Source organism: Mchenga conophoros, linkage group LG15 (genome assembly GCF_057382185.1).
Source record: "Mchenga conophoros isolate Kocher_MC1m ecotype Shallow Benthic linkage group LG15, M_conophoros_male_GT1.1, whole genome shotgun sequence".
Classification (NCBI taxonomy): domain Eukaryota; kingdom Metazoa; phylum Chordata; class Actinopteri; order Cichliformes; family Cichlidae; genus Mchenga; species Mchenga conophoros.
Window position 1 is genome coordinate 15,722,406 of NC_140540.1, and position 14,195 is coordinate 15,736,600.

The following is a 14,195-nucleotide window of genomic DNA, read 5'->3' on the forward strand; positions in this document are numbered from 1 at the left end:
GGTCAGCGCATCTCTAAACATAATGTTCAGCCCTCCTCTCGACCCTCAAAATTTCAGTACAGCCCTGCTTTTATTCAAACAAGTTTAACCTTGGTTGCATTGTGAACCAGATAAATTCAAGACTATGGTTTATTCACAGTCTACAGTTTCAAGACGTGCAATATAGCAAACCTCCCCTTCATAGAATCTCAGTTTTTTTGATGCACTAAAGCCAGAATGTGGTAGAAACTCATGCATTTCTGCAATTACTATTCCATAATCTGGTAATATTCCAGATATCATGGTGCTGTTACATAACACAGCTCAGTATTGGGTGCCTTCTGTTGTCCCAGAGAGATGATTGACAGGATAGTGCAGAGAGCAGGCCAGTTTTCACCCAACACTTCTGGACACAAAAACACCCTATTACAGATGCAAGACTGACAAGGAGCCCTGCAAAGGTCTGTTTTATAATCCTATCAATAGCCCTACTTCTGAAAAACAAAAGGCTATTAAATGCGATACAACCGAATTAAAATCTGACGCGTGCAAAATGTTTTGGCAGAGTGCCTGGTGAGACCTGTCACTGCTCGCGTACTGACCCACGGACCAGCCAGGTCATTAGCTGACTACAACTGACACGAGAGCGCAGAAGTCAAGAGACTCTTCAGAGGAGAGTGATTTCTCTGGGCCATTATTAACCCATTAGATAATTAGCTTGCTCCAGCAGACATGACTCAGCTGACAGCTCAGTCCTGTAAACATGACAACAACATCACGGGGACGACCTATGGGAGAAATCTCCAGGTCACACAGCAACAAACAAAATTGAAGCTGCTTGTTTGTCCAGAACACACATGCCCCGATTATCCTTGTTAGGTTAGGATCTTCTCAGGCTGAACCACCACATGTTGAAGCACTCTCACTCTCGTTTGTGTGAGAGCTTGACACATGCAATTTTCACCCGCATGAGCATACTCTCATACCTATTACACTTCTGCTTTAAACATGAATTGCCCCGAGCCTTTAATAATCAAATTGTTGGTGCAGCAGATTCACAGAGTCCTGCTTTGACAACTTAAAGGGGACACCGATATAGAACACATGCATTTAGTTGGGAAAATGCATTTAGTTGGAGGGGGAGGTCAGATGTGTTTGAATTGCACGGTACTAAAGACTGCTCTGTGCAGGTGCTCGTGCCTCTCCTCTGCGTTGCGTTATTTGCTGGCAAACGAGAACCAAAGTGAGGTCAGTTTCCATTATGCACAGTGGCATAATCCCCACTTGTGTAATTCCCTTTTAAAAAGCCTCCTTCTGGTGTTTCCCAGGAGTTGACGAACCAGCAATCCAACATGGACGGGCCTTTACTCACTGGCAGCTTCACCCATCATGCTCCCGCCAAATTTCCTGCCTCTAAATTGTTGTGCCAGCAGGAGAACTCAGATTCTTCTCACTAGCAAACATTTACACTAAAAGGGAAGGCTGCAGCTTTTACACGGTGACGCTGCTACTTCTTAGCAATATAGATTCAGTCACAGCTCCCCCTCACCAACCCCTGCTTTTCATCCCTAGCGTGAAACATGTGCGGCCAGTGTCTGTGAGCAGATTAGTACCATATCAAAATAACTATAATCCAACCCATTTTGAACCTTTTTCTTTGTTGTTCACTTCCACTTTTGTGCTGCCATCTGCTTCAACCAGGACAATCACGCCACTCAAGAGGGAGTTCTCAATAAAGGGCATTAGTAGCATGTTTATTAAAGCCAAATTATTACTCCTAGAGAACATTAGCTATGCTTTTCTGCTCCCTCTCCCATTTTGTGCGCTCTAAAGTTGGCATAAGCACTCGGAAACGGGATACAGATGAGTGTATAACCCAATTCTTTTTCTCCCACCACCAAGTCAACCGTAAGCCATTTTTCAGGCAACGCATTACTGATCACGTTTCTTATAACAGCCTGAAAGAGCTCATAAAACATTTAAATCCTGAAATAAACCAGTCATTCATTTCTTCATATGTGGGTGAGAAATAGGAGTGCATTTGTTTCATTTGTCATGGGACAGCTACAGGAAATACTCAAGATCTGCATGTGATAGCTGGAAGATTATTCACATGTTGTTTCAGAAACTGAGTCATTTGGTTCTTTGTGGCTTGGAAGGATGCTTTCTAATCAAGAATGGACCCAGAAAGCAGTTTGGACAGCACCTTGTATTTGCCTGGAGTTATTACTGAACGCCTAATAAAACAAGCACTTGTGCTGCCTTAGCAGCACTTGGGACAATCAAAAACAGCATTAGCACCCTGTGAAGCACAGTGATCACAGAATTAATGAGGAAAAGGCAAAGACCAAAAATGGCAGAGAGAGAGAGTAATCCAAGCAGCCCACCAACAGACATTTAAGTGAACAGAGTATCATCTGTTCCACAATATCAGCATAAAGCAGAAGCCTCTAGAAATAATAATAAAAGTACCAGTCCTGGCTCCAGTACAAGCACTGGTCCACTGCTGGAGGAGCAGCCCTGGAAAACACATCTGCGAGGAATAAGCAGAAATGCAAAGATCTGACACAAACACATGCTTCCCTTATTGGGAGACTGGTATAAGGCTATTATTTAAGAGAGATTCCTCACTAAGAAGGCACTATGGAAACTCAACCTGACAAGTGCAACAAAACAAAAGGGTTATTCAATTTTAGTCAAATTACAAAATAGGACTTTTTTTTCCCCCCCCCAGCATTCGTTATTTGAAGAGGCCATTTTAAATTCCATTATCAAGCCATTTTTAAAGGTACATACCTGTCGAAACCACAATTTTAATGGTAGGGGATTTATATTTGCTTTAGCCTTTAACATGAAAAAGGCACCCTGAATGGTTGCACAGATTTTAAAGCTTGGATATGGAGGGGGGGAAAGAATTGCAGTATGAGATGTTACAATGTTTGTGTTTAATTAAATTAACATTACTGACCTGAAATTTTGCACAAATCCTATTAAGGCGTTAAAAACCTGAGATTGTCAGGTAAGACGCTTGTGATGGAGTAATGTGGACTGATCCAAGTTAACTGTTGTCAATCCCCCCCCCCCCAAAAAAAAAAAAATTACCCCATTTGCTTGTATTTCTCCATTTTTTTAGCCATGTTTGTACTGAATGTATACTATATAGTATATATAGCATGCATAGTGAAAAGTGGGTGACCCTTTTAGAATCATCTATACGAGCGCAGGTTTCTCTTAAAGTTTGAGAGTTCATGTCAACATTAAATAATTATCACACTAGTTACAGTGAAAATTGGATAATGAATGTGAAACTCAACAAAACCTAATTGGAGTCATAAGGGAGGAAACCTGGACTGTAATCAGTGAGACAAGACTTCAAGTGTGGGTTAGAGCTACACTGACAGACATTTGAGCTTGCTTACAAAAAGCTTATGTTCTGATCAAGACAAATTATATGCATCAAGCTGGAATGAGTTACAAAGGAATCCCAAGAGTCTTGATACTCATTGATACTCAAATTAATGGAGTTTGTCACCACCTCCGAGCTTGCAGTCATCCATACAAATGTCATAGTGCAAGGTTGCATGGGCACCACAGAGCATCTTGACTCATGTGGAACAGGGTTGAACTGCTCGGGATGAGCTTGCAGCCTAAGAACCTTCTGAAATTTGATGCCAGAGTGCACCAAATGCTCAGCTTTGTGTAAAGTCTGTCCGTGCTACAGTTAGGACCACACTGCCCACAACATTGGAGCAACCTGTCAGCCAGGGTGGTCTGAAGTTTAGCAGCTATGACAGGATTATTCATGAGACAAAGACTCAAGAACAAAGAGTCATATGATCAGCTTACTCTAACGAGGCAGAACACTGGTGGGAAAATAGGGAGGACTCCAGCCGATGAGAAATGTGTGGAATGTCAAATCCAGTCATCAGGTGCCTCCAGTGTGGAAGTCATTGGAAAAACAAAAAGGCAAAAGAAAGGCTTCCAACATTATTTAGCACTTTTAACCACAGCGAACTGTCTGGTATTGTGACTGGTGCAAAAACGTTTGTTTACATCTAAAAATTGCAGGTTGCAACACTAATGATTTGGATAATCTCTGAGGGATCTGCCTGCTGTGACCGGTAATGAAGTAATAGCCTGTTAGCTCTGACTGGATCACTTGTGATGCAGTAGAGTAAAGAGCATACATCACACTTGAAATTACTTCCAAATTGTCTATGCCGTAGTGTCACAACTTCTGTGCAACAAATACACAAAACAAAGACAAAAGCCAGTATGTAGCAAAGCAATTACTTTTAAGGCTTTAAAATCCAACCATTGCATTTCCAGACATTTGAGAGTTTAGTAACGGAAAGCACAGCTAGTCCCCAAATCCTGCCCAGCCAGTTAATCACAGCTCCGTAAGTGTATATATGCAACAAATGGCCAAAATGGACCAAACCTGTGCAACCCTGGCAGTCTTTGATGGCTCCCCTCTTCCCACTGACTCATTCAGAATCACAGAGCGCTCATGTGAGTCAGTGTTTGGGAAGAGCAAACTAGTCAGGACTGAGGCAATTCAAATGACATGGAAATAAATAAACAAATGCACCATTTCGTGACATTGCCATCACTGTTTATGTACCGTTTAAAAATCAATAACTTTCTGGTAAAAAACAGTAAATCTTTTTGCAGCACAATGCAGATCTCAGCAGAGAGTCAGCATATACTCCAGTGTATCTAAAGAGAGTGCTGCTTCCTTTAAGTACACCTAGGATGATGTAAGCTAATCAATACCCGACGCTGTTAATAGCCCTTTTGTTGCTTATTACTGTGCAAGTGATCTAAACCGCATCCGAATACAAACCCAGCAGAGATGTGAATTAAAAGCAGAAAATCAGCTGAGAAATACCACAACTCCCAGATGTCTTCATGCTAATCTATTGATATATTAGGTGCTGTAAAGCCCATTTACTACATCTTCTGAGCTGCAACAGAACTATCAGCCTCAAGGATGTAAATGTTTAGTTCAACAGAATTAATTTGCAGTTCCACCGTTTGAATAAAGACTCGCTTGTCAAGATCTCACTGTGTTCATAAATGAAGCCAAACAATATAACTGGCAAAAGAAAAAAGTGTTATCTTGTTATTAGGTGATAAATTCACTGTTCATAATTGCAACATGAGATCCAACAGTTGGCCATTTACACATCCAGCAGATCTGGCGTAACATTATGATTCAGATGTAGTTGCGTTTATCTCTGAGGAAACTATAAGGCTCCTCATCTGCTAAATGTTCATCCATGTCATCAAGTAGTTTAGTTAGCATTTGTGCCAGAGAAGCAAAATCTTCCAGGACATTCTGTTCTCAAAGAACATCCTGCTTTGACTGAGGATCATGAAAACATTGCTGTCAATATATTAAAAGGAAAAAAAATTACAATGGATTGTTAAGGAGAAACATTAATTCCAAGATGGTGTACCTGGCGCTGAACAGTTCTTCTCCTCAGTTTCATTTTCTGGTACTGAAGCCATTAGCCGTCTCCCCCAGATTTCATGGTCGGGATGTCCCTCCACAATCATCCCATGGCCTGAAACAGTATTGAAACAGCTTTGATTATCACATATTAACATAATAGTAATAATAAATACTAATAACAACTTTTTATTTAAATCCTCTTTTGATCAAGACCTTAAAAGTCCATTATACACACACACACACACACACACACACACACACACACACACACACACACACACACACACACCAAAAATGCAACAAAACCCAACATGGCTGCTGTTACACAAAGTATGAGCAATGACCAAAAATACCCATGTTCTGAATTATGTGCAATTTCCCGAAAGAAGGTTGCTTTTCTTTAATCCCTTAAAAGTTTTTATTCATGTATAAATGACATGTTTATCCAGCAGCAACCGCCGCAGGAGGAATAACGCATCAAAATGTAGCTGTGCCATTATATTTTGGAGGGGGGGGGAAAGAGTGTAATTTTTCATTAAACTGCTCTTAAGCCTCTAATGAGAACAGGAGGGGGAAGAAAGAAAGAAAAAAAATAGCAGTCACAAATCTATTATGTAAAAATCATAACAAGCTTAGCAGTGCTTTAAAATTGCAGCTTTCATAAAATGGTGAAGTGAGAAAGTGGTAACTGACGACATGATGATTTAGTAGTTCTACTGTTACACGATTATGAGCAGATTACTAAAAATACCACAAGGAGTAATGTCTACATTCATTCATACCAGTCGTTTGTCAACAGACCTACTCTTTTAGAGTAATAGATCACACAATGACTGGGACAGGGTCTGTACAGCAGCAGATTCACATGATCTCCATGACCAAAGTCTAATTACTGATCTTTATGACACCGAGCAAGTAATGTTTAAGATAAAGGAGAGAACATAGTGTTTTAAGCTTTAAACAAACTGCATGTGTACTAAGCCCCCCTAACTCTTTTAACCAGAAGTCCACAAAGTGCTAAAAATAACACCGATTAACAGATTTACAGATAATTACTCCATTTGCCTTTTTATTAGATTAAAACAAATTAGACTACACAGTGCACTACTCAGATCTGATTATCAAACCTATTCATCCACCGGTCCATTTTCTTATCCAACGTTAGGTGGTTCTCAAACATCTTAACTGCACAAGGTGACCGGTGGGTCTACCACATGGTTTAAAGAGTCAACCAGTCACACTCCTACTGGAAATTTGGAATCACAAATTAACCTAATATACAAGTCTCAAATTTCTGGGAGGAAACCCATGCAAGCATTGGGAGAACCATGCAAGAGGCAGAAAAGCCCCTGGAGACTAAAACCCAAGATGGTCTTACTGTGTGGTGACAATGCTAACCACTAGCAGCTAATCATTTCAGCTAGTTATTAGCCGCTAGTGCTGAATGTTCATAATAGCAACCCACACTTTAAGGAAGAAGTCAAGTATTAAACTGTTAGAAATTTTAACATGAGGTGGCATATATTAATGTAAACCAAGTAAATGTTAGCCAACTGTTACCTGACAGCCATATTAGCAGTCTGTTATCATTAGCATGGCAACTAATGGCTTATAACAGTATGGGAGAATAGTTGTTTTCCCCCATGGTGTTGAAATGGTATAAAGTATTTTTCCAGTGTTTCAGCATTGAGTTTGAAATTCTAGTATTATGATAACTAGTTTGCACCATCCATTTAGCCTAAATTTTAAAGCTAAAGGACACTGAAGTACTGCTGAGCCAAGAACTGCATCAGCAGTTAGTTTCAACCCAAGTGCAGGTTAGCTTTTCACATTTTCCTACCACAACCCTCTTCCAATTGCCATTGTAAAACAGTTCTACCTGGCTAGATTGTATTTCCAATGTAGTGATACAGAATTATTTGCCACTTTCAATCCAGTAGAGTTAGACAGCCTGAAGATCAGCAGGCACTTGACAAACAGACTGTACACAAAGCAACTGCAGCTGCTTCCTACAGTTCTCCAATCCAAAAGACCAAAACCCTCCAGTCACTGCTCCAACCTGTTCCGTCTCACTAACCAGCATGGTTACACTCCCCTTCTGCCTCTCCCCTTATTGCTGGATTTCTTTTCAAGCAATGCTCGCATTAAAATAAACATGGTTTAATTTGATATCAGGGTAGAACATGAAGAGTCTGAAGTTTGCAGACACTAAACATGTGGACATTTCATGCCAAGAACTGCTTTTTAATGTTGTATTAATGAATAGGCTGAACTTTCAGATTTACACAAACTCCAGTAGACCTGGAGAATTTTACCCTTTAGAAATGTATGCATAAGATTTAAATACAATTTGCAGTTTCAGTTGTGTGGAATCACTTAACCACAACTATTAAGTCTTATGACCAATGATTCTTGGAAGCCTAAACAAGATAACTGCATGTATGTGCATATGCACAAGCAGTTCAACATGCTTTCTCAGTGCCAAGCATCTGAAAAGAAGAAAACAGTGAAGACATGATTCTATCAGTACATCGAGGCAGTGGGATAAACTAAGGATGCAAGCTTTTGTTTTGCACAACATTGCTGGCTTATTCTACATCGCCTTCTCCCAGTTGACCTGTTTTGATTGTCTTATTCTCTGTGTTTAAATCTTCATGTTCTGACATTCTGAAGCTCTTTAAGGTTGGCAGTACCCCCCGATTAATCCTTGTTAGTTTGTTAATAGGAAGTGTCATGAATTCAAGAGGCTGATTAGAAATTGGTTGAAAGGCAAATGAGCCAGTAATCACTTCATTTGTCTTTGTAGGTCTGAGATCAATAAGGAAGCATTTTTTACTTATTTAAACAGCTCAAGCTGCTAAAAAATTAGATTTTTACATTTTAAATACAATTCCACCTGTTCCTTCTCAAAATTTTAAAGTTGATCACTTTGATGGTAACATGCAGGTCAAGAAATTCATTTGCAGTTCAGTATAAAAGTTTGTCACATTATTCAGGCACTACACCAAACTAATGTTTGATGCCAGTTTATTTTTACATTTACAGGGTCAAGAGGTCAACGAATCTTGAGTGGCTAAAAGAGGATTTTACATTAGAGCTGCTAGAAATCAATTAGTTAGCCATTACCCAGAAAGCATTCCAGCCTTGAGCGATTCTTATTTAGGAATCCAGTCAAGATGTTGTGATATGATATAAAATTTTTATCAGTTATCAGTAGTGGCCTTGGACGCTGTACACTAGGTTTGTAGAGTTTGACTAAATGAGTAGTGGGTGTAGAAAAGAAAAAAAAAAAAACCATGCCGCTACTGATAAAGTGTCAAATGAACCAAAGACAACATTTAAGTAAGAAAACCCATCCCTGGCTGCAGCAGTAAATGAGAGGAGCAAAGGAGGAAGTTGGGGGATATAAAAACCAGTTGATACAAAATGACTGTGGTGGATGAACTCCGCCACAAAACATCAAATGCTAATACAAGAGGCTGCAGTTTGAGTTCTCTTTTGTTTTTGGTTTTTTAAACAAATAGTCCACAATGAGTGTCTTAATGATAGTCCCCTACCCACATTTATCATGGCTACCAGGAAAATCAATAACCTTAAAACTCATTTTAACTCCTACTATGATCTTTTCCTACCACTTTCTTTTGTCTCCAAACATTAGCCCCACCAAATCAGTTGCACAACATGAAACTTGATTTATTTTCTTTAAAATCAATTTATCAGATTGTCTCAGGTCTGCTAACCCTCTCAAACACACTATGTTGGATAACATATGAAAAAGCACATCTGTCATTCTGTGCACGTACATACAACATGTAAATTAAGGATGTCACAATCATAATAGGTTCAGAAAATTCAAGAAAATAGTAGCAATAAGGTTATCAGCCAAAAATGTTTCTATAAACTTGTTTCTTATTGTAATTGAATTTAAAATGTAGTGTAGCATACAAACAGTACAACTGCCATTAGTGCATCACTGCGTTGATATTCATGGTTTTTGAAAACCATGTGTATTGTCAATACAGATTCATTGTGATCGGTACTGTAAAGTGAACTCAGATTTATAAAATTATTCTCTAAAATTAGGGATATCCAGCTACTTTAGGCAAAACCAAAATGGATACAATTGAATTAAAAAAGATCATAACTTCACTTCTAGCTGAGCACGCAGACAATAATAGCACTGTGGTAATGTCCTCTATCCAGGCAGATCGACCAAGGACAGCCATCCATCAAGCTCACAATGCTTATGGTTATTCACATTCCTTTAGTCAAAAATGTCTCCGGGTTATTTACACCCACACACAGACATACGCATCCAGCACAATCAGCCCCTCTGCAGCTACCTATCAGAGCTCAGCCCTGCTTCTCAAAACACCTGCTCTACTCGCCCATGTGAGGTTTCCACATACACACACACACACCACAACATGTTGCGCCCCACCCCTCTTCATGAAGATGTAACTCAGGAGTAGTACATCAAATCCCATCCATCTGGAGCATTCAGCATTTCATCACACTCCTATACTGCCATCAATCAAATGGATGGCAAGCACACAGACTTTCCTGTGACATGAGACATGCTGGTCCCTGTTGTGATTGTTGAAATATGAGAAAGGGCACAGCTATTGAATTAGACAGATTTAGTTATGCTGAGCTTTGGGTCTCCTCGTTCTAAAAGGAAATTTCTTTTTCATACCCCCCTTTCATCAAGCATGTCACCTTGAAATTCCACTATCCACCACCAAGGATGCAGCTGCTTGTCAAAACGGCTGAAACCCAAGAGGAAGCCTCCTGTCAAATGCCTTCATGTGGACAGTTAATGTGTAGGTCAGGCAAACTTGATTAAATGAAAAGAGGGGAAGCCACTGGTGACCAAAAGGAGCTTACTTTGTCTCCCAGAGCCTGTCTTTCGAGATAAGAGATTTGCACCAGCCTGTATGATATCGCTCCAGAATAATCTTTTAAGCCTCTTGTTGTTTTTAACGTAATTAATAAAACTCCCTGATATGTCTTTAGGGATCCACAGTCAGGCAGGAGCTGTGGTGACTTTACAGCTGCTTTCAGCACTGGGAATTACTAAGTGGTTTCAGATGGACAGATCTCACGACAGGATCTGACGCTGAGGCTTACAGCGTTAGAAGCACAGCAATCCCGCTTCTTTCATGTGAAAAGTCCTGAATGGAGCACCAAGTCTCCTTTGCGATTAAAAAAAAAAAAAAAAAAAAAAAAAGCTAACAAAATCCCCTTTGGCACTGAATGCAATCTCGATGTTCCCTCCTTGTGAACAGTACTGGCCTGAAGGTGTGTTCCCATCTAGTTAACCCATGATCCCAGTGGTGTGTCGGATATTCTTCACCAGTAAAATGTCAAGGTTGGCGGTTAGATTATATAACCGTGTGTGGCTGTGTGGGATGCTGTGCGTGTCAGTGTTTGCGCGGAGTTTTGACATGTGTGAATGGGAGGGCATGTAGCTTGGAGTCTGTGTGTTTGCGTAGCACAAAAGCAGCCATCTAAATGGTTTGTTTCAGCCCACACTTCAGACTTTAACTATGAATATTGTAACATCCGGCAAGATAACGCATCCCCGCTGCTTACCCTCCACCCCTCCCCTCCAAGTCATAATCAGTGGCCTCTGCGTAAAAATCGGCATCCCTCGATCGCCATGTGGAACCTGGGAGCGTAATGATGCTCGTGATCCGGTGTGAGCAATGGTGTGTGAAGCCCAGGGGCAGACGTGATAATGCCAGCGTTAACGGCGATCCTGAGCGCTAATGTAGTGTGATCGACAATACATCTGGCACCAGAAGAAGAAGAAGGGGAAAAAAAAGGAGGGTGGGAGGATTTTCTGAGAACAAAGGGCATAAATGCAAAAAGCGATCATACTGGGGTCGGAATGTTTTCTGAAGTGTGCACGTTATGCATGGAGTGCGCGTGTGCCGTAATTATGAGCCTGGCTTTCAATTTCAAAAACGTGCCAAAGCCACGGCGCGCACACTGCGGCATATACTGTCAAACAGACGCGTGTATACGCCTGAACAGATTCTCTTTTTTCCCCCTCAAATGTCCCGCAATTATATTTAAAGCCGACTTTCTAGGGAGTGTGATGGGTCGGTAACAGCGGATGCCAAATTCTTTTTCCATGGAAACGACACGGGTATGAATGAATAAATGATAAAAGGCAACAAATACGCATTTAGGGTCTGAAAAAAAATACATATTTTGATCTCATGCCCTTGCTACTGAAGCCTGATGGTGCTCATGTGACAGATCTTCGGGGTGCATGATTACACTGCAGATCTGTGAGCAGCTCTGCTCCGTCCTCTGTTCTCTACACCCCGGTGGATCCCTTCACACTCACCTGTCTTGGTCAGTAGTGCCGACATGCTCCACGCTACGAACAGGACACTGCAGATAAAGCAGACCTGCACGAATAACATCTCTCTCCTCTTGCGAACTTTAAATATCTTCGCAATTATTGTCTTTTTGGAGGGGGTCGCGGTGTCAGTGTCGTGCTGCTCCATGCTTCGCACCTCGGCCGGCGGCCACTTTTTGCGTCCTTGAGCCGAAGAAACTGCCACCTCGCTTGCCTCTTCACACGGAACACAACCGGGATGTGACCCTCATTTCAAGCCGTCCAGTGCGCAAATGGAGAGTAGTAAAGCGGAAGGTTTTCCCCCCTTCTTGTCTCGGATGCTGAGATGATGCCGTTCAGCTGCCCGGGACTGGTGAATGGACAATGACAAGGCGGTCAAATTCCGATATATGTCTCCAAATCAGTTCAGTGGCGCCCCTGAATTCGGATTCTGCAAAAGGACGTGTGTCGGATGGGTTCCTATTGCAACCTGCATCCTGTCCCGTGGAAAGAGGGGGAAAAAATCAGCTGCAATTGCTATTATCTATCCGTGGCAGCCTGTAGTTTCTGTGTTTAGCATAAAATGCGTCAGTGTTCAGTCACAAATGTGGAATCGCTCAGCTGCGCCGTTTTGCAAACCACACGCACCTGCGCCTGTTAAGTGAAAGCAATCAGTGTTCATCAAGGTTAATTGTTAAATTCAGGCAGCAGTCGTGCCGCTTGCCTCGCTTGGGCGCCTCCCCCTCCGCATGAAGTCCTCCTCAGTGCAGGAAAACCGCGCTGATAATGAGAGAGGACCATCAGCTTCCCTCCTACTCTGTGCCCTTCATCCCCTCCATCGAGACCGTGCTCCTTTAACTTTCCTGAGTACTGCATGTGCAAACAGCCAGTGGGGGGAAAAAAAATCTTCCTCCTTCACTGTCCACTTTAGAAACAACGGGAAGCTGCTGATTGATCACGCGGAACTCCAAACTCACGCGATCTCTTACATTATTTGACCGTCGAGTAGGCAAGCCCAATCATACTGTTTAAAAGAAAGCCTACACAGAAAACCCCTATCCTATCCCAACACTGCTGTGTTATGAAACCAAATCTAATATCTTCTGGGTCCCTGGCACAGCCCCTTTAATAACTGCCCTGCAAGTCACCTGCTGTCCTCATTTTGACACCACCCTGAATAAGTGAGGTGATGGATCTTCTGCTTCTTTCTCTCAAACATCCACAAATACAGAATAAATTCTTATTTTTTTAAACTTGCTTTTGTGCCCAAAACACCCATAACGGTTTTTGCTTCTCATAAATATGGGGAGCATTCACATGTACAGCACTGTGCATAAGTATTGAGCTACCCCTCATATCTTTATATTTTATTAAAAGAATGGGAAATAGGTGAAGGATTTTCTCGAAATGTGTAAATATAAATGAAAATACAGTATATATAAGAAAACACAGCCTGAACTCTTGTAGGTAGGCTTTCTTTAGGTATTCTTTGGGAATAGTTCTCCAGGCTTCTTGAGGGATATTTCAAAGCTCTTCTTTACCTCTTGTTCTGTCTAGATGTAGCTAGTACATCTAGACAGAGCCAGTAGCTCAGGAGGCATAGCAGGTCTGACCTGCAAACCAGCAAAATTAATAACTGTGACGTTTGTGGTTTTATCCCTAGCATACAAAAAATACAAAATAAACCAAAAATCAAACTAAATGACAAATTTGGAAGTGAACTGGAATTCAGCTTACAGTGAAGGCAAGGCATAAAGCACTCACTGAAGATCATTGCTCTTTGATAGTTAGCAGTCTTGCATATAGGGCATCTGTGTTGACTCAAGATTTAAATCTAAAGGTATTTAATGCTGTGGTTAGGATAGTGCACCAAATTATTATCCAGATATTATAACTTATGTTGTCACACGCAGCTCAAAGAAAAGCGAAATTCAAAGTTATTGGCTCAAAAGTTTAAACTCTCATTAATATATTCAACTTTGAGGTTGTGTTGGTGAGCCACCCTGCTGTTTGCACTAATGAAGAGCCTTCCAGTTGTATTTATAGACTGCTCCTAGAATAATTGAGTCGCTTCCCACAGCTAAATGTTTAATTTACTTTGAATTTGAAGCTGATGATGATTCCATGAACATGTAGAAAAAATTGAAATAGACAGCCCCACACTTTGAGAAATAGTGAAATAATAAAGTCAGTTGAGATGACGAGCTTAGCTTAACATAAAGCCTGATAGCAGTGAGACACAGCAACCTAGGTCTAGTACACAGTGAATAAAAGCTTAATCTGTATCTTTAATTAAATGTTGTCACTGTAAAAGGTTATGTACACTATAAGCTTGGCTAACCCTGGTGGCACAAGCTTTCTTTTTGCCATACAAGCATAAGCAGGGCAATGGTGTTTATTGCTAGA

General features: G+C 41.0%; 1 protein-coding gene across 2 annotated transcripts in view; it reads right to left on the minus strand.

Annotated features, from left to right (window-relative positions):
- The window catches only part of slc24a4b (solute carrier family 24 member 4b), a 36,024-nt gene extending 23,295 nt beyond the window's left edge, over window positions 1-12,729 (minus strand). Inside the window, exons 1-2 of one of the 2 annotated variants that reach the window (XM_085246401.1) lie at window positions 11,796-12,729; window positions 5,442-5,549 (exon numbers count right to left, since the gene is read on the minus strand). In XM_085246401.1, coding sequence (XP_085102527.1) covers window positions 5,442-5,549; window positions 11,796-11,958 — 271 coding nt within the window. In that variant the 5' untranslated portion in view covers window positions 11,959-12,729. The remainder of the gene's footprint in view (window positions 1-5,441; window positions 5,550-11,795) is intronic. The other variant, XM_085246400.1, reaches the window with a different exon arrangement.
- Window positions 12,730-14,195: the final 1,466 nt, after the last annotated feature.